The sequence below is a fragment of the Halichoerus grypus genome, chromosome 4, assembly GCF_964656455.1.
Source record: "Halichoerus grypus chromosome 4, mHalGry1.hap1.1, whole genome shotgun sequence".
Lineage (NCBI taxonomy): Eukaryota > Metazoa > Chordata > Mammalia > Carnivora > Phocidae > Halichoerus > Halichoerus grypus.
In genome coordinates, this window is record NC_135715.1 from 2528743 (window position 1) to 2550205 (window position 21463).

The 21463-nt window shown below is 56.1% G+C and overlaps 1 protein-coding gene across 3 annotated transcripts in view; it reads left to right on the forward strand.

Annotated features, from left to right (window-relative positions):
* The window catches only part of CARS2 (cysteinyl-tRNA synthetase 2, mitochondrial), a 44702-nt gene extending 24336 nt beyond the window's left edge, over positions 1 to 20366 (forward strand). For 2 of the 3 annotated variants that reach the window (XM_036077111.2, XM_078070078.1), the window contains 8 exons: positions 4920 to 5053; positions 6721 to 6788; positions 15963 to 16029; positions 16598 to 16736; positions 17846 to 17969; positions 18500 to 18598; positions 19880 to 20086; positions 20218 to 20366. In XM_036077111.2, the coding sequence (XP_035933004.1) occupies positions 4920 to 5053; positions 6721 to 6788; positions 15963 to 16029; positions 16598 to 16736; positions 17846 to 17969; positions 18500 to 18598; positions 19880 to 20086; positions 20218 to 20286 (907 nt within the window). In that variant the 3' untranslated portion in view covers positions 20287 to 20366. The remainder of the gene's footprint in view (positions 1 to 4919; positions 5054 to 6720; positions 6789 to 15962; positions 16030 to 16597; positions 16737 to 17845; positions 17970 to 18499; positions 18599 to 19879; positions 20087 to 20217) is intronic. The other variant, XM_036077112.2, reaches the window with a different exon arrangement.
* Positions 20367 to 21463: the final 1097 nt, after the last annotated feature.

A 21463-nucleotide genomic window follows, 5' to 3' on the forward strand; every position in this document is an offset into this window, starting at 1 on the left:
GTGTAATTCTCACAGTATTTCAAGCTTTCTTATTATTATTATATTTGGTATGGTGATATGTGATCATAGTATTGGATGTTACTACTGTGATTGTTTGGGGGAACATGAACCATGCCATGTTCACGTGCCCCAATGTGAGATGATGAACTTAGTCGACAAATGTTGTGTGTGCTCTGACTGCACCAGAACTGGCTATTCCCCCCTTGCTCTCCCTCCCCTTGGGCCTCCCGATTCCCTGAGACACAAGAGTGTTGAAATTAGGCCAATTAATAACCCTCCAATGGCCTCTAAGTGTTCAAGTGAGGAATTCACACATCTCTCACTTTCAATCAAAAGCTAGAAGTGGGGGCACCTGGGTGGCTCAGTCGTTAAGCATCTGCCTTCGGCTCAGGTCATGATCCCAGGGTCCTGAGATCAAGACCCGCATGGGCTCCCTGCTCAGTGGGAAGCCTGCTTCTCCCTCTCCCACTCCACCTGCTTGTGTTCCCTCTCTCGCTGTCTCTCTCTCTGTCAAATAAATAAATAAAATCTTTAAAAACAAACAAACTAACAAAAGCTAGAAGTGATTAAGCTCAGTGGGGAAGGCAGGTCGAAAGCCAAGAGAGGCCAAAAGCTAGGCTTCTTGTGCCAAACAGTCAGCCAGGTTGTGAATGTAGAGGAAACGTTCTCGAAGGAAATGAAAAGTGCTACTCCAGTGAGCACAGAAACGATAAGAAAGTGAAACAGCTTTACTACTTAAATGGACAAAGTTTTAGTCATCTGTATAGAAGATCAAACCAGCCACAACATTCCCTTAAGCCAAACCTAATCCGGAGCAGGGCCCTGACTCTTCAGTTCTGTGAGGGCTGAGGGAGGTGAGGAAGCTGCAGAAGGAAAGTCTGAAGCTCGCAGAGGCTGGTTTATGTGCTTTAAGGGAAAGAAGTCTTTTCTACAAAAGTGCCAGTGCTGATGGAGAAGCTGTAATAAGTTCTCCGGAAGATCTCGCTAGGGCAGTGAATGAGGGTGGCTGTGCTAAACAATGGATTTTCAGTGTAGACAGAACTCCCTTCTTCTGGAAGAAGATGCCATCTTGGTCTTCAGTGGCCGGAAAGAAGTCAGTGCCTGGCCTAATAGCTTCAAGGGGCAGGCTAACTCCCTTGTTGGGGGCTAACGCAGCCAGCTGGTGACTTTAAGTTGAAGCCGATGCTCACTCACCATTGCAAAAGTCCTAGGGCCCTTAAGAATTATGCTAAATCTACTCTGTGCTCTGTAAATGGAACAAAATAGCCTGGATGACAGCACATCTCTTTACAACATGGTTTACTGAATATTGTAAGCCTACTGCTGAGACCTACTGCTCAGAAAAGAAGATTCCTTTCAAAACCCTACTGCTCATTGACAATGTACCTGCCACCCAAGAGCTGTGATGGAGATGGACGAGATTAATGTTGTGCTCACACCTGCTCACACAGCATGCCTTCTGCAGCCCATGGGACAAGGAGTATTTAAATAGTGTGTTTTGTAAGGCTGTAGCCACCAAAGAAAGTGATTCCTCTGACGGATCTGGGGAAGTAAACTGAAAACCTTCTGGAAAGGATCTGCCAATGTATATGCCACTGAGAACATGTGGGATTGATGGGAAGAGGTCAAGTGTCAACATGAGCAGAAGCTTGGAAGACGCTGATACAACCCTCTTGGATGACTTTGGGGGGTTTGAGACTTCAGCGGAGGAAGTCACTGCAGACGTGGTGGAAATAGAAGAAGAACCAGAATCAGAAGTGGGGCCTCAGGATGGGACTGAATCACTGCGATCTCATGATAAAACTTGATCTGTTGAGGAGTAGCTTCTTGCAGATGAACAGAGAACATAGTTTCTTGAGATGGAATGTTCTCCTGGTGAAGACCCTGTGAAGGTTGTTGAAAGGGCAACAAAGCATTTAGAATATGACATAACCTGAGTTGATCAAGCAGTGGCAGGGTTTGAGAGGATGGACTCCAGTTTTGGAAGTAGTTCTGTGGGTACAATGCTATCAGACAGCATCACATGGAACAAATCGTTCATGAAAGGAAGAGTCCATCGATGTGGCGAACTCTATTGCTGTCGTACTGTAAGAGCTTGCCACGGCCACCCCCACCTTCAGCAGCCACCGCCCTGATGGGTCAGCAGCCGTCCCCATCGGGCAAGACCCTCCTCCAGCAAAAAGACTACAGTTTGCTGAAAGCTCGCAAGATGGTTAGCATTTTCAAGCAATAAAGTATCTTCTCATTAGCGTATGTACATTGTTTTTTAGACAATGCTGCTGCATACTTAATGGACTACAGGGTAGTGTAAACATCACTGCTGTATGCGCTGGGAACCCCAAAAGTTCATCTGACTCACTTTATTGTGATACCCGCATGATTGCGGTGGTGTCGAACTGAGCCCGCGGGATCTCGGAGGCAGGCCTGTCAGGTCTTCTCCCGCTCAGCGCTGGTGCCGAGAACCGCCTGTGATGGTTCTCCCGCCATCGTGCCTCGGCGTCGTGGTGCTGCGCTGGGTGGGCGGACCATCGTGCACTTAGCTAGGACCCTACAGATGAGCATGTACCCAGTGGTTTGCTCTTACAAATACCTGCAGTGAATAACCTTGTACATTTATTTTCTGTCTGGGGAGGTGTGAGGGTTTTTAGTATCGTTAGTAACCCATGATTTCCACATATCTGATGGGTTTCAGCTCATTGTAGACGTTTACTATAATGAGCAGTTTTAAAGATTAGAAACATATAGAAAATATAATTAAGATGAACATTTCAGACTACTGGCGACACCCAAACTTGAAGATCAGCAAAAGCAGTTCTCCAGTTGGTCATCGCGTGTGGTGCTGTTTGCTGGCTGAGTCTGAGCGTGCGCGTCAGGAGGAGCAACCGTCCTAGGAGAGTGCTGTGCCCCAGACGCTCACCCCAGCCTGGTTTCTCCTCGGTGGACACGGACCGGACACTCCCTCCCCAGGTGGGAGCGCCTCGTGCTCCATGACCTGCCAGTCCAAGTTGTGTTCATTCTACTGAGGACCTAGGAGGGGCGCTACATTTGCCACCAGGCCTCCCCTACTGCCCTCACCTATGGTGATGTTGATAGGACTCTTCTGGAAACGCACCCGGGAATTCCTGAGACGTCACGAAGCAGGGCCCAGCTTTGCATTAAAAAACCATGTCCAGCCCTCAGTCCCTACTGCACACACTTATGTGTGTTTATAAATACTTTTGACTTAAGAGCAATGTGGGGTATATATTGGATGGTAAAAAGATATTTATTTTGTAGATTCAAATAATTTCTCTACAGTAGGTAGAAAAGATTTAGTAAATTTCAAATGTAATGTTACCATTAAATGTTTTTGTTGAACTCTAATGAAAATAGACTTGTATTCCTTCTTGGTGTTCTCTTGTTTTCAAACAGGTCTAACTTACAAGATAGAGACTAATATAATGAACACCATAGACCCAGTTTAGCTTTATTTTTTCAGGTAACCTCTATGCCCAACGTGGGGCTGGAACTCGTGACCCCGAGATCAAGAGTCAGACTGAGACAGCCAGTCGCCCTCACTGTTTAGCTTTATTAAGTCCGCACGCTGTCAGCTTTGTTCCAGATCTTTGTAAAAATGAATCACTCGTTACACAGATAGAAACAAACGAGGCCCTTTTCTCTCCTCCCTGGTCCTGTCCCTCCGGTCTCACGCTCCCTTTGTGCCGCTTGAACTTCAAGGACTCAGAGACTCTAAAGCCCGTCACCAGGGATGTGTATTAGCGGCCTGGCGCGTTCCTGCCCCCGCCGGTGTGGCCAGTGTGGACGTGTCCTTCTGAAGCAGGCCAGTGGGAGTCAGCAGGAAGGGATCTCAGGCTGTGGCATCTTTGGAAGTGTCCATTTTGGGGGCACCTGGCTGGCTCTGTTGGTAGATCCTGTGACTCTGGGCCTCGGAGTCGTGAGTTCAAGCCCCACGTTGGGCATAGAGGTTACTTAATAAAAAAAAAATTAAAAATTAAAAGAAATGTCTGTTTTTAGCCACGTCTAGAGAATTCACGAGTGTCCGTACACTGAGCTCTGTGCGCAGGGGCAGGTGACGGCCTTGGGAGCTCCGTGTCTGCCCGGGGCGCCCACAGGCCCACGTCCTCACCGTGCTGACGGTTACGTTCTTACTGTTGTCCAAGGCGGAGGCACCCGGCCTGGCCCGTAGGCAGCAGGTGCTCTGGGGACGGTGACACAGGCTTTGAGTGTCTGGCCAGCCCCACGGTCCCCAGCAGCCCTGCTAGTTGTAGGCTGCAGTTTTGTGGGACCTGAGGTTTTTCAGGAACGCAAGTGTTAGAGCAGAGATGTGATGCTTTGAATTCAGTTACCTTGTTATTCATATGTGATTGCTAAATAGTTCTATTTTCAAAAGCCATAGTAAAAATGCTCTTGATTTTATAGTGCTCTTTTGTTAAAGTTGGAAAACCACTAAACTCTACCTATGAAAAGAAAAGGTAATTTTGTATTTTTTTTTTAGATTTTACTTATTTGACAGAGAAACAGCGAGAGAGGGAACACAAGCAGGGGGAGTGGGAGAGGGAGAAGCAGGCTTCCCGCGGAGCAGGGAGCCCGATGCGGGGCTAGATCCCAGGACCCTGGGACCATGACCTGAGCCGAAGGCAGACGCTTAACGACTGAGCCACCCAGACACCCCAATTTTGTATGTTTTTAAAAGCATCTATTATATCCAGAACAAAGAGAATTAAATCTCTGTACCAGGAGGTAAAGCTATGAATTAGAGATTCGTGAAATTAAAACAATTTGAGTTTCTGTGTGCATCAATTAAATTACCATGCATATTGATTTGAAGTTGCGATCCATTTGCTCGTTGCATAAAGGCTGGGAGGATTAACTGTAAATGTGCTCTTTGAACTAACCCATGTCTCTACGCTGCCCTGCAGTCTGGTGTTTGGAAGCCAGCTGGACATCCACTCGGGCGGGGTCGATCTGGCCTTTCCGCATCACGAGAATGAAATCGCCCAGTGTGAGGCTTTCCATCAATGCAGGCAGTGGGGAAATTATTTTCTGCATTCTGGTAAGTCATGACTTCGTGTTAATTTGTTCTGTTTCGGTTCTGTCGATTTTCTTTACTGGTGAAACCACTCCATTTGCAAACGCATGGCTCCAGTAGGTGAAGAAACAGAGTTGGCTCTCCCAGCGTTTGAGTCTGAAGCAGCTGGATGTGAGCCTCTCCGGATCGGAGTTACGAGTGTGCCTTTTTGGAAGAAGTGCGGACTGAGTGGAATGTGGGAACGTTCTCGGTGCGGGGGTGGCGGCAGAGGGCGTGCCGTCTGGCGGGCGGTGGGCTGCTTGATGTTACACTTCTCTCGGGTTCCCAGGACCATAAGCCCTGAGGCTGCTTGGCCCGGAGCGCGCCCACTGCCGCGTTTCCCACACCCCAAGTCCTCCCGGGAGGCGCCCCCACGGTGACCGCCGTCTCTGAATCAGCCCTCGGTTCCCTGCGACGCAAGGCCCACGACTGCGCTGCCCACGGGAGTCTGGGAAGAAACAAAGCAGAAGCGGAGCGGGCCCAGTGGCTGTTCTGGCATCGTATTTCCCGGGGGAAACCCAACAGTGGCCGAAACCCTGTATTTCTGCCAACAACGCGGCTTGCTGGCAGATTCCTGAAATAGGGCGAAAGCCTGACGGTCCCGGTTCCACCCGGGGCCAGCAGGGCGGGCGCTGCGCAGGTGCTCCAGAGCTGACCCCCGGGGCCCGGCACATGCCACGGTCTCCCTCTGGCATGGGGCTGGAGGGGAAGGCACCCGCGGCATAAATGGGCACAGAGCCTGTCAGGCAGAGACCCTCCAACGACCGAGGCGCCACGCCCTGTCCCGTCTCACACGCGGGGACACGGCACCCGGATGAGCCGTCGGGCACACCTGCCGTGGCCGTGCTCCTGTGGCACCGCGTTCTCCTTCATCTCCTTCATCCCACGGCCACCTGGGGCCGGGGGAACAGCCGTGTCTCCTTCCTGATGTAAACGGATACAAGAGAAGTCGTCGGATGGGTTTCATTTTCCAACGACTGTCAACTTAAAAAATGTTTAATTGTGTTTGGTATGGACATGTTACATCGAAGTGCGTGCTGAAGGTCATATTTCTGTTTGGAAGCCACATTTTCACCAGTTCTCGGAAGGCTCGTCGTGGGGCCCCGTTGTGCTCGATGTCCTACCATGTCAGGAGAGGGGGCCCCGGAAGTAGACCGTGTGAACGCACAGCCCAGGGGAGCCCCGCTGGGACTGAGAAGCCCCGGACTTGGGTCCCCCTGTCTTCCGTACATGGGGGTGAAGGAGTGCCAGGCTCTTGAGAAGCCCGCAGAAACGGACTACAGCGGGAAATCGAATCAGTCCTTCTCAGAGACGTGCAGTTCGGAACGTCCGACATCCAGTGGATACTGCTGGGTGCCTGGTTTGCAGAAGCAGAGTTCTGGCCTCTGCTGGGCTGACGAGGCCTCAGGCCGGTGTTTCCAGGGCGCAGGACGGGGGGCAGGGTGGCACGGGGTGCCGGGGGGGGGCAGGGCAGACCCCACGCCCCCCAGCAGGTGTGGCTGTGGCTTCCCTCCTGGGGGGCACTGTCCTATAGCAACGCGGACGTGGGTGTTTGCCTCCTGCAGAGCGAGCGCGCCTGTGAGGCTGACCTGCAGCCCCAGCTGCTCCCCCTCTTCCACCCAGTTCAGAGCAAACTACTGTTTTTGTTTCAGGGCATTTGCACGTGAAAGGCAAAGAAGAAAAAATGTCCAAATCGCTGAAAAACTACATTACCATTAAGGTAACGGGGCACCGCCGACCTGTCCGGAGGGCTGCTGCGTGGGGCGACCCCAGTCTCTGATCGCCGGTGCTCCCGGCCCTGACGGGCTTCTCCTCCCGCCACGTTTAACTTACTGTTTCTCGTGGTAAAAGCGCAGCGGGATCCGGCGTTCTGGTTCTCAGCCGAGTCCCCTGCCCCTGTGGGCCGGCTTCCCCACGGACGTCTGCCTGTCCCCTCCTGCGTCCGGACGCTCACACCACCTTCTTCCCTGGCCTTGGCCCCCACGGCTACCCTGAGTCCCGTTTACCCCTTTCCCTGTCCCAGCGCCTGCCTGCCGGCCTGTGGCTTCGCGGCTTCGCTGTGCTGTGGGGGCGGGGCGGCGTGTGAGTGTCCACGTGAGCGGAAAACACGCGAACTCGCGGGGGCGCTTCCAGCACTCCGCTCATCTCTGGGCCCGTAAAGCCAAATGTAGTTTTAATTGCAAATGTTAAAATGCAAGGCCAGTTACCAGACCCTCATCCCCTGAACACGCGAGCACTCGAGCTGTTCCCACCAGATTCACATACGGTCGCCCCCTGTGCGCGGTCTCACGGACGCGGTCTCACGGACGCGGTCCGGGGGCCGTGACCAGCAGCCTCGTGCTGCGTCCCGAGCCTGCGTCCGTCCCCTCAGCCCCCCTCGTCACGGGGGCATTCGAAGTCTCTCCTCATCCCAAGAGGGGCGAGCACCGGACAGGAAGGTATGTTGAGGGAGAGGGAGACCACGTCCCGGTAACTTTCATCACGCATCACGGTTGTATGTGTCCTATTGTCGTTCATCCCTGCGCCTGCAGTGTAATTACACGTTCTCACAGGCATGTTTGTCCAGGACACCCAGAGGCTCTGGTCCTGTCACATACTCAGGCATCCACGGGGCTGTGGAGCGTACCCCTGCGGATGGGGGCGCTGGAAGCCAAAGGGGGGTGCTCCTCATCAAATAGTCTTCATATGCTTTTCTTAAGTGGAAGCGTTCAGTGTGCTACACATTCTCCTACAGAAGAGTTAAACTTATATACTTGCCACAGACTCAAGAGTTGTTACTTTGCTACCTTTACTGCTTGTGGGGCGCCGACGGGGGCGGCGGGTGCTGCTCGTGGGGCGCTGACGGGGGCGGCGGGTGCTGCTCGTGGGGCGCCGACGGGGGCGGCGGGTGCTGCTCGTGGGGCGCCGGCGGGGGCGGGAGGTGCTGCTCGTGGGGCGCCGGCGGGGGCGGGAGGTGCTGCTCGTGGGGCGCCGACGGGGGCGGGAGGTGCTGCTCGTGGGGCGCCGACGGGGGCGGCGGGTGCTGCTCGTGGGGCGCTGACGGGGGCGGCGGGTGCTGCTCGTGGGGCGCCGACGGGGGCAGCGGGAGGTACTGCTCGTGGGGCGCCGACGGGGGCGGGAGGTGCTGCTCGTGGGGCGCCGACGGGGGCAGCGGGTGCTGCTCGTGGGGCGCCGGCGGGGGCGGGAGGTGCTGCTCGTGGGGCGCCGACGGGGGCAGCGGGTGCTGCTCGTGGGGCACCGACGGGGCGGCGGGCGTGTAGGCGTGCACGGCGTGTACTTTGTCACCGTGGCTGCTGAGCCACCGGACATCATGACACTGCCCCATTCTGCGTGCTGTCCCCAAAACGAGGACGTTTTCCTGTGTAACCCAGATGCCAAAAACGTCAGCACTAATTCCTTAACATCACTGACTCCTCAGTGTTCGGATTTTTCCATGTGTCCCAATGTCTTTTATAGCCTTGGTGTTTTTCAAACCAGGATCCAGTGAAGGTTCCTGGGTTGCATTTCTATGCGGTGTCTTCTCGGGCCTCTCAGAAGGTATTTTTCATTGTGGTGAAACACAGAACATAAAAGTCACCGTCCTAACTGTTGTTATGTGCACAGTGCTCACGTCATTGTGCAAGAGAGCTCCAGAACTTCTTATCTGGCCAAGCTGGACCTTTGCCCTGTTGAGCAAGTCCCCGCCGCCCCCCCCCCAGCCCCTGGCGTCCGCCAGGCTGCTCCCTGGTCTCGTGATGGACGGCGAGTGCTCTGGGAAGCGCATGGAAGTGCAGACACGCGGCATTTGCCCTTTGTGACTGGCCTGTTCCACCCAGCGTGATGCCCTCCAGGCCCATCTGTACCGCAGCAGATGGGGGGGGACAGGAGCTCCTCCGTGACTGGGTGTTTCTGGCTTCTGATCCACAATAGTCTCTCTCCTTTTATTTTCCCTGCAGTGTTGACTGTTTGAAGACATGAGGCCAGTTTTGTTGAACGTCACGCATTTTGTATTTGTTTGTGGTGTCATGTAACTCGTTCTTCTGTCTCCCGTTCTTCCCGTAGCTGGAAGTGAGGCCTCGAGGCTTGACTCAGGTCGGGGTAAATCTGGCGGGAACACTTCCTCCGCGGTGCTGTGGGCCCCGCACGGCAGCCCTCTGGGGGCCACAGCGCCAGGCCATCCTGCCGTTAGTGATGGGTCTGACCGCTGGGGTCAGTGATGGCCACCACATCTCTCTGACGTAGAGATTCTTATCTCCTTCCCGTGCTCGTGGACAGCCAGCAAGGTTATCTGCCGCCGGGCATCCCGTGCCCTGACAGCTGCCGCCTGTGGTGTTCACGTCCACTGGGGGCTTCGCCCCGTCCTGCACGTCAGTAGTCCGGGTGGAGCATACTGTCTTGTGCTGTTGCCCGGCTGGCCCTCCTCTTCAAAGACGGGGGTTCTCTGTTCTCTTTTCAATATTGCTAGGAGTTCAGCTTTTGTACTTACTTCGTGTATTATCAATTCAGTCTTTATCCTTTTTATGCCGAAATTATCCCAGATTTGACCCGGGGGAAGGCAGGGAGGAGGCTCCCTTGACTGGTTCCTGCGTCCCAGGGAAATGCCCCGTGTGCATCCTTGCTTTCCGCCCTGTTTCCCTTTGCCTCTGGCCCCAAAGCTGCCACTTCTCCAAGGAGCTTCGCTGCCTTTGCGAGGACATGGAATTTTGAGCCAAGATCTGGGCATTTGGTGTGTTTGCTGCTGCTGGAGTGACATTGCTTCCAGGCCCCTTCAGGGGACAGAGCTGGAGGACGAGATGGACCCCCATGCGCGAAGTCGTCAGCCGCTGGAGTGCACTGTGAGCTATCCAGTCTTACACGGCGGGACTGGCTTGTTTTAGCTCTTTTCCTCTTTTACGAAAAATCTTGTTTCCTCACAACAGCATATCAGCTTTGTGCTTTATCTTAAAATCGACATGTTGTAAAATTTAATACCAATATTCCTATTAACAGTAGAGTAATTGTATTGAGTGAAGTTAAGATTTTCTAGCAATTCTGGTTTTAATAACAGCTTTATTGAGACATAATTCACATATGGAGGCTTCACCCTGTACAGTGTATTATTCAGTGGTTTTTAGCATCTTCACAGAGTTGGGCACCCGTCCTGGCCACCTACTTGACAGCTCCCCGAGCCACACGGAAACCACGCGCCCGTGAAGCGCTCACTCCCCTCCCCGCTCAGCCCCCAGCGTCCCCTGGTCTTTCTGTCCCCGTGGACTTGCCGGTGCTGGGCTTGCGTTTCCTGTCACTCTCAGCCTCTGGCATGGGGGTCACGCGGCTGGGCACACGCCCGCACAGTCAGACTGTAATTATTTGCTGGGTGGCGTCCCCCTTAGCTGCACAGCAGGCTCATTTGTCAAGTTTGTTTCCAGTTGGAGGGCATCTCTTTCCCCTTTCCCTTTCCCTCTATTTTCCGAGAGCATGAAGTGTTGTCCGAGTTCAGTGGGGAGCACTGAGCCAAGGGCCCAGGACGCCATCCCCAGTGCGCCTCTGCCGTGTGGCTTGTCCCCAGGTCACCCTCCCAGCGTTCGCTGTGACAGAAAGAAGCCGTCTGTGTAGGAGTCCTGATTTTCTCCTCCTCATGCGGCGCACCGTGTGTCCTGGAGTGCACCTTGCTTCTCCCCTTCACAACAAGTGGTTTTAGAAGGAGTGGGCTTTCCCCAGGAAGTGTGCAGGCTGCAGACAAGGCCGGGGAGCCGCGGGGCATGAGGAGCCCTCCTCCTCCCCGGCCACACTCCCCGGCTGCCTGTGTTCTCTCCCAGAGCAACTGTCACCAGCTTCTTGGCACAGTGCACGTGTGTAAATACATTTCTCGGTTTTTTCTTTCCACCCAAGTGGTCGAACTGTTTTGCACTTGCTTTATTCACTTAATGAATCTTTTGGGTCAGTTTCTTCCATATGGAGTTAATTCTTCAGAATGGCTGGGTTGTCCGTTGCATCTTAATTAATTTAAACAGTGTCCTGTTGATGGTCATTTAAATTATGTCAAATTGTCTACTAGAGGGTGTGCATTTTAAACATTCATAGATATTACAGAGTCTGCATTACTTTTCACGAGCACTTGGGGGCCCATGGGGGTGCTGTACCATGATTAGTGTAGCATGAAGGCCGTCAGAGGACGTGTGCATGCAGAATGTTCTGGATAAAGCCTCTGGTAGCATAGCAGGTGTGCCCGACGTTCCTGCCGGCAGGGTATGAAAGTGTCCATTTCCCTTATCCACATGAACTCCGTACAGTCTTAATCTGGTTAACGTTTTCCCTGTTAACTTGGTGAAAATTGACAGCTAAATTTTAAATGTCCATTTCTCTGTTTATTATGGTGCATTTGAGCGTGTGTACTTATTGTCTCTTGTTACTTTGTATTTTGGCCAGTCTGCAACTTGGCCTTGCGGGCAGTCCCTGGGGATGCTCAGCCGTGTCCGTCATGGAAAAAACACGTGTCGGTTTCCCAGTTTCTAGCAGGAGGTTTTCCTGCCAGTCCTCATTATTTGGAAGACCATGGACAGGCTTTTATAACGGTCTGCAGGAAAACTTGATTCTTTCTGCTTGACAGACTGGAGTCTGCGTGGGGAAAGCTCAACCATTACAGTTCACATAACAGCTCAAAACGGGCCTTTTCTAACCTCTAGGTTGTGATTTGGGACCCGTTACCTCACTGTCAAAGTCTTAGTTTTTCCTTCTGAACATGTCCTAGCAGCGCCCACTCTGAGGGTCCCCGAGCACGTGAAGTGAGGCAAAGGGCCGAGTCTGTGTGGTCAGCCCGCCTGCCCCGGGCGCTGGGGGAAGGGCAGTGTGCGTTGGGGGGGTTGCACCCAGCTTCCTGCTGGCCCGCGCCCCCGTAGCTCACTGTGTCTGAGCATTCGCCGCCCCCTGGCCTCCCAGCACACGGGCCAGGTGACATTTCGCCTGTCCGGGAGCTGTGGTCATGCTGTGCGTGGGGGCTGGGCAGTGGGAGGAACAGGGTAAAGCGTGACCTCCACAAAGACCAGCAACAGGGAGGGCGACCCAGGTATTCAGGGCAATGAGGTTCGGGAAGGTACAGCGCTTCCCCCCTCCCTCATCTTTCCCAGCTTCACTGAGGTATGACTGACAGGTGCAGCTGTGTGTATTTAGAGTGTACAACATGAGGATTTGATACGCGTGCATGTGGTGAACTGTTTGCACATCAGGTTAGTTAACACATGAGAACACTTACGATCTCCTGCCCGCAAGTTTCAAGTACCCGACACAGTGTTACTAATTACGGCCGCTGTGCTGTCCGTTAGAGGCCCCGAGCTGCTTCATCGTACAGCTCAGTCTGTACCCTTTGACCAGCATCTCGCGTCTCCCCCAGCCCGAGCCCCGGCAACACCATTCTACTCTGTTTCTGTGAGCGCGACTTTTTTTTTTCTTCCACACATGGGTGGATCCTACAGTATTTGTCTTTCTCTTTTTATTTACTTAACATAATGTCTTCCAGGTTCATCCATTTGTCACAAATGGCAGATTTTTTTTTGACGCCTGAATAATACTTCATTGTACGTACGTGTGTCTGCATCCCATTTGTCTAATCCATTCGTCCGTTCTCAGGCACTTAGGTTGCTTCCGTATCTTGGCTGTTGTGAACAGTGATGCAGTAAACATGGGGGTGCACATACCTCTTCGAGATACGGATTTTGTTTCCTTCAGGTAATTACCCAGAAGTGGAATTCCTGGGTCGTAGGGAAGCTCTTTTTTTTTTTTTTTTTTTAAGATTTTATTTATTTGACAGACAGTGAGAGAAGGGAATGGGAGAGGGACAAGCAGGCTTCCCGCGGAGCAGGGAGCCCTATGTAGGGCTTGATCCCAGGACCCCGGGATCATGACCTGAGCCAAAGGCAGACGCTTAATGACTGAACCACCCAGGCGCCCCGGGAAGCTCTATTTTTAACTTTCTGAGGACCCTCCATACTGTTTTCCAGAGTGGCCGCGCCGGTTTGCATTCCCACCAGCCGTGCACGAGGGTTCCCCTTTCTCCGCATCCTCACCAACACCTGTTGTTTCTTGTGTTTTTGATTCTAGCCATTCTGACAGGTGTGAGGTGGTATCTCATCATGGTTTTGATTTGCATTTCCCTGATGATGAGTGATGGTGGGCATCAGTGTCTTCTCTGGAGAAATGTCTGTTCATGTCTTCTGCCCATTTTTGAACCAGGTTGTCTTTTGCTGTTGAGCTGTAGGAGTTCTTTATGTATTTTGGGTACTCACCTCTTATCAGATACATAGTCTGCGAATGCTTTCTCTGGGTCCGTAGGCCACCTTTCCGTTTTGTTGGATGTCACCCTGTGTACACCCAGAACCAGCGGCCAGCAGTCAAGATAAACCCAGTGCTCAGCAAGTGGTAACAGGACAGTTGTTGGATGTGGTTGTCCTTTCATTCTGTTACTATCAGCAGTTGGCTCCCAGGGACCGAATGCTGTAGAAACACTAGATCACAGATTTCTCCTTGTGGTACTGTAACTCCTTCACGGGAGCCCCCCACGGTGGTGAGAAGAAACATCTTGTCCTGTTGCTGGGCTGTGGAGAACTAGTACCTTAGATTTCTGAATACACATTGAGGTTAATCTGAATGAGCACATATTCTGACTGGGAGGAAAAACCCTTTAAAATAAAACCCTAGGGGCGCCTGGGTGGCTCAGTCGTTCAGCGTCTGCCTTTGGCTCAGGTCATGATCCCAGGGTCCTGGGATCGAGCCCTGCATCGGGCTCCCTGCTCGGCCAGGAGTCTGCTTCTCCCTCTCCCACTCCCCCTGCTTGTGTTCCCTCTCTCTGTGTCTCTCTCTGTCAAATAAATAAAATCTTTAAAAATAAAAAAAAATAATAAAAAACCCTAAAATCCTTTTAGGATTTTAAATGGAGTTTAAATGGAGTGAAATAGGGTTTAGGAGTGAAATAGAGAACGTAGCCACCCAGAAAATATGAAATACTAAAATGGAAGAGAGATTCTCTTTTTTAGAAAGATCAGAGTGCTTCAGTGGACGGAAAACAGCCATACCACTTTAAATTTTTTAACCGAATGCACAAATACGAGCAGAAAGGCAATAGAGAAGGAAAAGGTTTCCAGTTCAAAGAAAGCACAGATGTTTGGAGAACGTGGGGCGGTATCTGTTTCTCTGGCGGATGAGCGGTCTACAGCCGACCTGTGAGAGGCACTGCTCAGCCTTGCTGGAAACAGCTCCCCACCGACTCCGGACTCCTACACACCAAACATCTGGCAAAAACTTATGAAAAAAGCAACACGAGCAACAACAGCAATTGAAAAAACCAAACAGCACAGGAAAGGAGGTGTGGCGGTTGGGGACTGGTCCCCTGATACATGCTTGCAGGAAAGCAACTTGTAACAAGCTATAAAGCAGCTGAGTCTGCGCTTCCCCGAAGGAATTCTAAAGAAACTATTTGGACATACGGGAAAAAGGCAAAGAGGGTGGCCGGAAGGCCCTGTGCGTGCTGGTGAGCGGCCGTCCGCGTGCCCCTGCGTTCCAGGCGTAAACCCAGACCAGCACTCAGGTCCAGCGGAGCAGAGCCGCACCCGGAAGCCGTGGCCCCCAGGTCCTGCTGCACGGCGCGGCCCGGGCACGGGGAGCCTGTGCACGTAACTGCTCAGAGAAGCACCATTCGTGTGCCTGAGAACTGGGAGGACCTCAGCAGTACCACAGTGGGGAAGTGAACTAGCAAGTAAGACCCAAGGAGGACTAAGCACAGACAGCAGCACAGAGCTAGGGGCTGGGATGGAGCCCCTGGCGCTGCGGGGACAGGTTTTCCGTTCTCCGAGCCTCGTCTCTGTCACCGGAGTAGGGGACACGCGGTTCCAACATGTTAGACCCTAGCCATCTGTGAGCAGTGAGGTCTGCTACAGGGTCCGTGTTCTGTCTGCTTACGCTGTTTGTGGTGTAGTAACTACGCTGCATTTAAAGTGGTGTGTCTGCTCGTCCTTCCCCAGGAAGGCTGTCAGCGCACCTGCTCCCAGGGGGGCCACCTGCCGGTCCTGGTGCGGGGTCCGGGCCATGGTGTCCTCCAGCTGTCACCCACTGGGTCACTGTTGCTGAGGGAGGCCAGAAGTAACTGCTAGACACGGAGCGGGTTCACAGGAGAAGGGCTGAGAATGTCCTTTTGCTCACAGAGAATCCATGACAAAGGGACAGGATGGTTTTGGGTTTTGACCCAAACTCCACATTGTCAGATGGTCCTGCTGGAGCCGGCTTGTCCTCGGTGCCACCGTGGGCCGTGTCCGAGCACGTCCCTGGCAGGCCGAGCAGTGCCCCGCGGAGGCTGTCTGTCCTCCCTTCCCCCTCACCCCCGTAAGGTCACTAAGCGCTTCTTGCCGCGGCCACCACACGGAAATTTGTTGAGTTTCATGCTGTTTGAACAACTTCTGCCAGGTTTCCCTGGTTATTCCTCCTCATAGAGAAGGGATACACTTCTTTGCGTAGACGTTCGGGAAGTCATCCGTTCAAGGACAGGTTCTCACTGATGTTTAATCAGAGGTGGTGGTGTGTTCTTCAAGAAACCTGAGCTTGGGCCCTGCTTCATCTTAGCGCTGACACAGGCCCAGGAGCTGGGCACCGCCCCCCACACCCCTTCCCTCGCTTGGCCACCGCGTCGTGGGAAGGGGCTCCCGAGGACGACAACAGCGCAGACTCCCTGCGTCAGCGCAGAGCCAGGTTTGCCCCCAGCCGGCCTTTCCCACAGACACTGACTGAACAGGGAAGGCCCTGCGGGAACGTGGGGTGGGGGTGTGCTAATAGTCTGGAAACAAAACGAAGCTTTTTGTAAAAATTCCTGACGGCTTGATATGCCAGATCAGCTCACGCAGTTGTCATACATACTCTGATTTCCCATTTCTCCCTGATCTCTCCCTGTTAGGACTTTCTGAAGATGTTCTCCCCTGATGTCTTCCGGCTCTTCTGCATGCGGAGCAGCTACAGGTCAGGTGAGCGAGACGTGAGGCCCGTGCGCACTCAGGCGGCTCAGGGAAGAGTCCTCTGACAGCGTTTGGGGAATGGCTGAACACGGGCTAATGCCTGAAAGGAAGCCGGAGGATGCACTATTAGGAAGCATAATCCCAGCTCCCAGCCAGAAGGTTCCAGAAGCTTGTCTCTTGGAGGCCGTGGGTTTTCCAGTCGGCCCCCAGCTCTCCTCTGTGTGGGTCTGGACGCGGGGCCCGGGTGGAGGGCATGTTCTCAACACGCTGTAGAGCGCAGAGTTTGAGAGCCTGTCCTCGCTCCCTGTGCTGGAATACAGAGCCCTAAGTCCCCACCGTTGGCTGGTCTCCCGAGAGGTGGTGTAGGGCCCAGGGGTCTCTCCCGCTTCCCAGAGTCACCTGTCTCAGCAGGAGTGAACCCCTTGGCCAAAGCATACTGGGAATGGTGCTGAGGCCCGGGTCAGGATAGACCCTCATGATCCGAGTGGGGCGGGGGAGCAGGTGTCCTGCGTCCGCTGCTTGGCTTCTGGCCGAGAAGCACCAGGCCTGCAGAGTGCCTCCCGCGTCCCCTCCACAGCCATCGACTACAGTGACGGCACCATGCTCGAGGCCAAGCACCTCCTCCTGGCGGCGGCCGCGTTTGTGGAGGACGCCCGGGCCTACATGAAGGGGCAGCTGGCGTGCGGCCCCATCAGGGACGATGTGCTGTGGGAGAGGTAGGTGCCCTCCCAGCATCCACCCGAGGGTCGCGGGCGCCAGACGTGGGGCTGCCTGAGACGGGAGAGGCTTTCGGAGGCTGAGGTCCCCCGGGACTGCTGGTGCAGGTGCCTCGGGCGAGTCGGTGGCCCTGTTGGGGAGAGACGAGGATGCCCTGCGTGCGGGGTGGCTGTGCGGGGCGGGGGGTCACATCCGTGCCTGGACGGGGCGCTCACTGGCGTCTGTCGGTGAGCGATGCAGAGGCTCTGGTCACCTTGCTCCACGGGTAGGAGCCCAGTCCTTCCCCATGCCTGGAAATCGGGGAGTCTGCAGGAAGTGGGGTGAAGACCAGTAATGGTGGGCAGTGGGGAGCTAGTCTTGGAGACAAAGCTTCAGTGTCTGAAGCAGCAGGCGTGCAGGAGGGAGGACCGAGGGGACCGGAGTGTCCTTGCCATGGCTGGGGAAGGAAAGGAGGTGGGGAGAGCGTGCTGGCGGGCGGGGGGCGGGGCTCCAGCAGCCGAGGGAAGGACGGGGAGAGGCCGCAGCCCGGTGCGGGAAGCAGGACACACTCAGAGCCCGATGGGGGCCGGGTCCTAGGCCTGACGCGGCCCCCGGGTCCCCGGACCCTGCGCCTGGCAGGCCCGCTGCTCAGAGGCTCAGGCTGTCCGCGCGCAGATGCAGCTCACAAGGGGTGGGGGCGGGGCATGAGCAGCCTCCCTCCGCCGGGACCTGGGGCCACCCTCCCCCTCAGGGAGGCCGGGCCGTCGTCGTGGGAGCAGGTGTCCTGCCTACGGGCTCCTGGGGGGGGGGCCGCACCGTGGTGCATAATGCAGACAGCTGACCACGCGGCATGCTGTCGTGTGAGCCTTACTTCTCACCGCTGCATCTGGAAGCCGCTGCAGGTGCACGGGGTGTGCTCGGACCCGGGGTTAGGGGCGTCCCCCGGACTCGTGGGTGCGGGACGCTGCCGCGCTGATCTTACCCCGTCAGGACTGTCAGCGGGGTGCGAGGCCGGCCTAGGAGGGCCGGGGGCGAACTCACAGTCACTTCTGTGCTGGGGGGGGCCGGGCGGGACCCGTTCCTGCTGCCGGGCCGGTCCAGGGGCTGAGGAGCACCGTGTCTCTCCCAGGCTCCGCCACGCCAAGCAGGCCGTGAAGGCCGCCCTGGCGGACGACTTCGACACGCCCGCGGCCGTGGACGCCGTCATGGACCTCATCCACCACGGGAACAGACAGCTGACGGCGCCCGCCGAGGTGCGTCCCGGACGGGGCTGTGGGCCGGCTGGTGTGGTGGGGGCTCCCTCCTCGGGACGGCACAGCGCCGCCCTGCCAGCTCCCTGCGGTGGCCTCCGGGCCCCCCCCCCCCCGGAGCAGGGAGGTCCTGCACACGGACAGGCGGCATCCGCCCGTTGGCTCAGGGGACTCTGTGGAAGCTGAGCTTGCTGGCACGTGAAATAGGACTTGGGGGGAAGCCGTGGGCGGACCCCACTGCCCACGCAGCCCGGCCCTGCTCTGGGCTTGGCGCCAGTCCCGTTGATGGGTCTCCGTGCGTGCGCCAGTGACCTCCCAGAGACCCGCCCGCGAACACCGTCGCACGGGGGCTCAGGTGTCAGCATCTGGATCTGGGGGCACCAGCACGCAGGCCCTAGCAGATCGCCGTCTCACAGATGGGCAGACGGAGGGCCCCGCCAGGGCCGTCCCCGCCCAGCGACCGGCTGCGTCCCTGTGTCTTTTTCGTCGTTTCCTTGGCTCCTCACGCACCTCCTCTGGGTGACCTGTCACAGGAGCCCGGCGGTCCCAGGAGTCCTGCCGTGTTTGGCTCCCTCGTGTCCTACGTCGAACAGTTCTTCGAGACCGTCGGGATTTCTCTGGCGGACAGACAGGTACGCCCTGCCCTTCTCAGTCCTCGCCTGGGGGGGGCGCCTCTGCGTGGTCACCACTCTCTCCTCCCCTTTTATGTTCATTTTAATGGACAATTTCTTGAATTTATTTACGTGCCTGAAATACGTTCCTGAAAAAGCCAACAGGCTCCGAGCCAGCGTCTTACTACCTGACGCTGCAGGGGTTCCGAGAACCCGCGGCCCCGCCGGGCTGCAGAGCGCGTGCTCTCCGTCTGCACACGTTCTTCTCCCTCGTCTCTCCTGAGACTCGAGTGCAGCTCGGTGCACAGCAGGACGACACTTTCCGGCCGAGCCCCGCGCTGTCTCCCGTGGCGGGGGTCTGGGCCACCCCCCACTCCCCGGCCAGCCTCCCGCACGACGCCCCTCCTCTCCCCGGGGCCCCGCTCCTCCCCAGCACCCTCCCCGCCCTGCTCCAGTGTGAGGCCCCTTCTAGACACTCGGTGAGCAGGTGGTAAACATGGAAAGGTCTGGGCTCCACCATCCGTGTGCTGGGACCGCTCACTCTTCCCAGATGGTGCTGTGGAGGCCGCGTGGGGCCTGGCCCTTGTCAGAAACTGCTCACTCACCTCCCCCTCGACGGCGGACACTGGATCCTGCTTTGGGCTCGTGTCTTTGTGACCATAAACACGGTCCTTTATCGTGGAAGCAGTAACCGAGGATTCTGTAGGTTTGAGAAACCTGAGCCCGAGTTGTAGGATGTGTTGTTTCTACAGACAGGCACTAGGGTCCCCTCCCCGTGTGTGAGCACAGACCGCTGAGCAGGGGGCAGAAGGTCGCAGGGGGCCTGACCCACTGAGACCTCCGGCTGGCCGTGGAGACGGTCAGTCTGTGGACAGGCAGTGAGAGCGTGCGTGTGTGCGGACCACACGCGAGGCGGACGTTGCTTTCCGTGTTTGGTCAGAGAACAGATCCGGTTTCGGGAGTCAGCATGGCTTGCGCTCCCAGACTCTAGGAGGGAGCCGGCTGATAAAGACCCCGAGACGGGAGCGCGTCTGTGGGATGGCAGGAGGGCTGCCCAGCCAGGTCGGCCTCGTGGAGACTGCTCCCGAGGACGCGGACGGGGGAGCCCTGGGTCTGCACCTGCCGGCGGCCAGGGGAGCTCCGCCTGGTGACCAGGACGTGCAGGCCAGGAGAGCCCTGGGGCGGACGTGCGCTGGGTCAGCTTGGCGCCGAGCCCCCCCCCCCCGCACCCCCTCCCAGCTGGGCCCCACCGTGCGGGCAGCTCCCAGGGCCCTGCTGACGGCGCCGCTCTGCCTGGCGTAGTGTGTTTCAGGGGACGGCAGCCGGGCTGCTCTGCACAGCGTGGTGGAGCAGTTGGTCCAGTTCCGGCTGCGGGTCCGCCAGTTCGCCCTGGCCTCAGGAGCGGCCACCAGGGAGGGCCGGCGGCAGCAGCTGCTGGACACGCAGCCCCTGCTGGAGGCGTGTGACGCTCTGCGCCGGGACCTCGTCGCCCACGGCATCAGCATTAAGGTGAGCCGCAGGGCACCGTCACCCCGACGTACTGTGCAAAGCGGGCGGCGTCGCACAAACATGGACCGGGCAGAGCCCGGGTGGGCACCGAGCCCTGACCGGCCCACCTTCCCCTGGTGCTTCCTCCCCAGGACAGGAGCAGCACATCCACGTGGGAGCTGCTGGAGCAGAGGACAGAAGGCCCCAGACCGGGGAGCTGACGGCCCCCAGCACCGTCCTGTGCTTACGGGAGTTTCCCGTTGTGGCTGCTCAGTCACCATTAAAGTCAGTCCAACCGATACCCTGCGCCTGAGAAGTGCGTTCTTCACGGGCCAACACCGGTCCTGATGCTGGCCCCTGGGCCCCGGGGTGCCGTCACAGGAGGACCGTGAGCCCTGGGCGGAGGATGTAGGTCCTACAGGGGGTCCGGGGCAGTGCTGAACTAGGGACGAGGACCCCGCACGGGGCAGCCCTCCCCCGCCGAGGGGAGGTGGTCTTCCTACATTTATTTCTGTTACAAAAGTAATGTGTTCACCATAGAAAACCACCGTGTGGTGGACGCACCGGTGAGAGCAAGACCCAGGTGTGAGCACAGACCGCTGAGCAGGGGGCAGAACCGGCGCCCACACCCCGCGGCCCACACCCGCTCTCTGTCCCCGGCCAGGCCGCCCTAGGTCCGCCACTGTCGGCGGGCACGCCCTGCGGGCGCAGCGGCCAAGTGCACGCTGGGCACGGTGGGGATGCTCCCCAGCCGCATCCCCTGGTCACCAACCTTCAGGACCCCAAAAGGCACCGGTGTCCCAGTCTACAGGCGAGGAAACCCACTCAGAAGTGGACCTGCCAACAGTGACCCAGCTCGCGCAAAGATCCCACCTGGCAGGTAGGCCCTTGACGAGGACACCCAAACCGGGTCCCTTCAGTACAGGGGGATTACTGTCCCCTGCTGGCCAGATGCCGAACCCGGCCACCCCAGCGTACTTCCGTGCTCTGCGATCTTGGTCTCAGGGGAAAAGCATGTCCTTAGCTGGAGCTAGTGGGTCCATACGGGTTACTGTTAAATCTGCCCCTGGCTGCTTGAATATACTCCTCATTCCCATTTGAGCGAGAGGATTTGTACTCAGATCGGAAACATAAATAGTTCTGTGACTCCTGAATTTTACCTTCTGTGGAACGAAAGGACCACGACTACATTTTAACAAGGTGGGCAGGCGCTGGTGAGAACTGTAAGTGACAAACAGGCTGTTACTTGTTTATCTTGCTGCTGACAGGAAAGCTGAAAGGGGGGTTTGGGCTCTGTAAGAAAAAAATAGAAAACTCCACACTGAAATAAACCAGATTTGCCTTTTAATGGTTACCAGGATTTAGATGTAATTTCCCAAAAGAAAAAACAGTGACGCT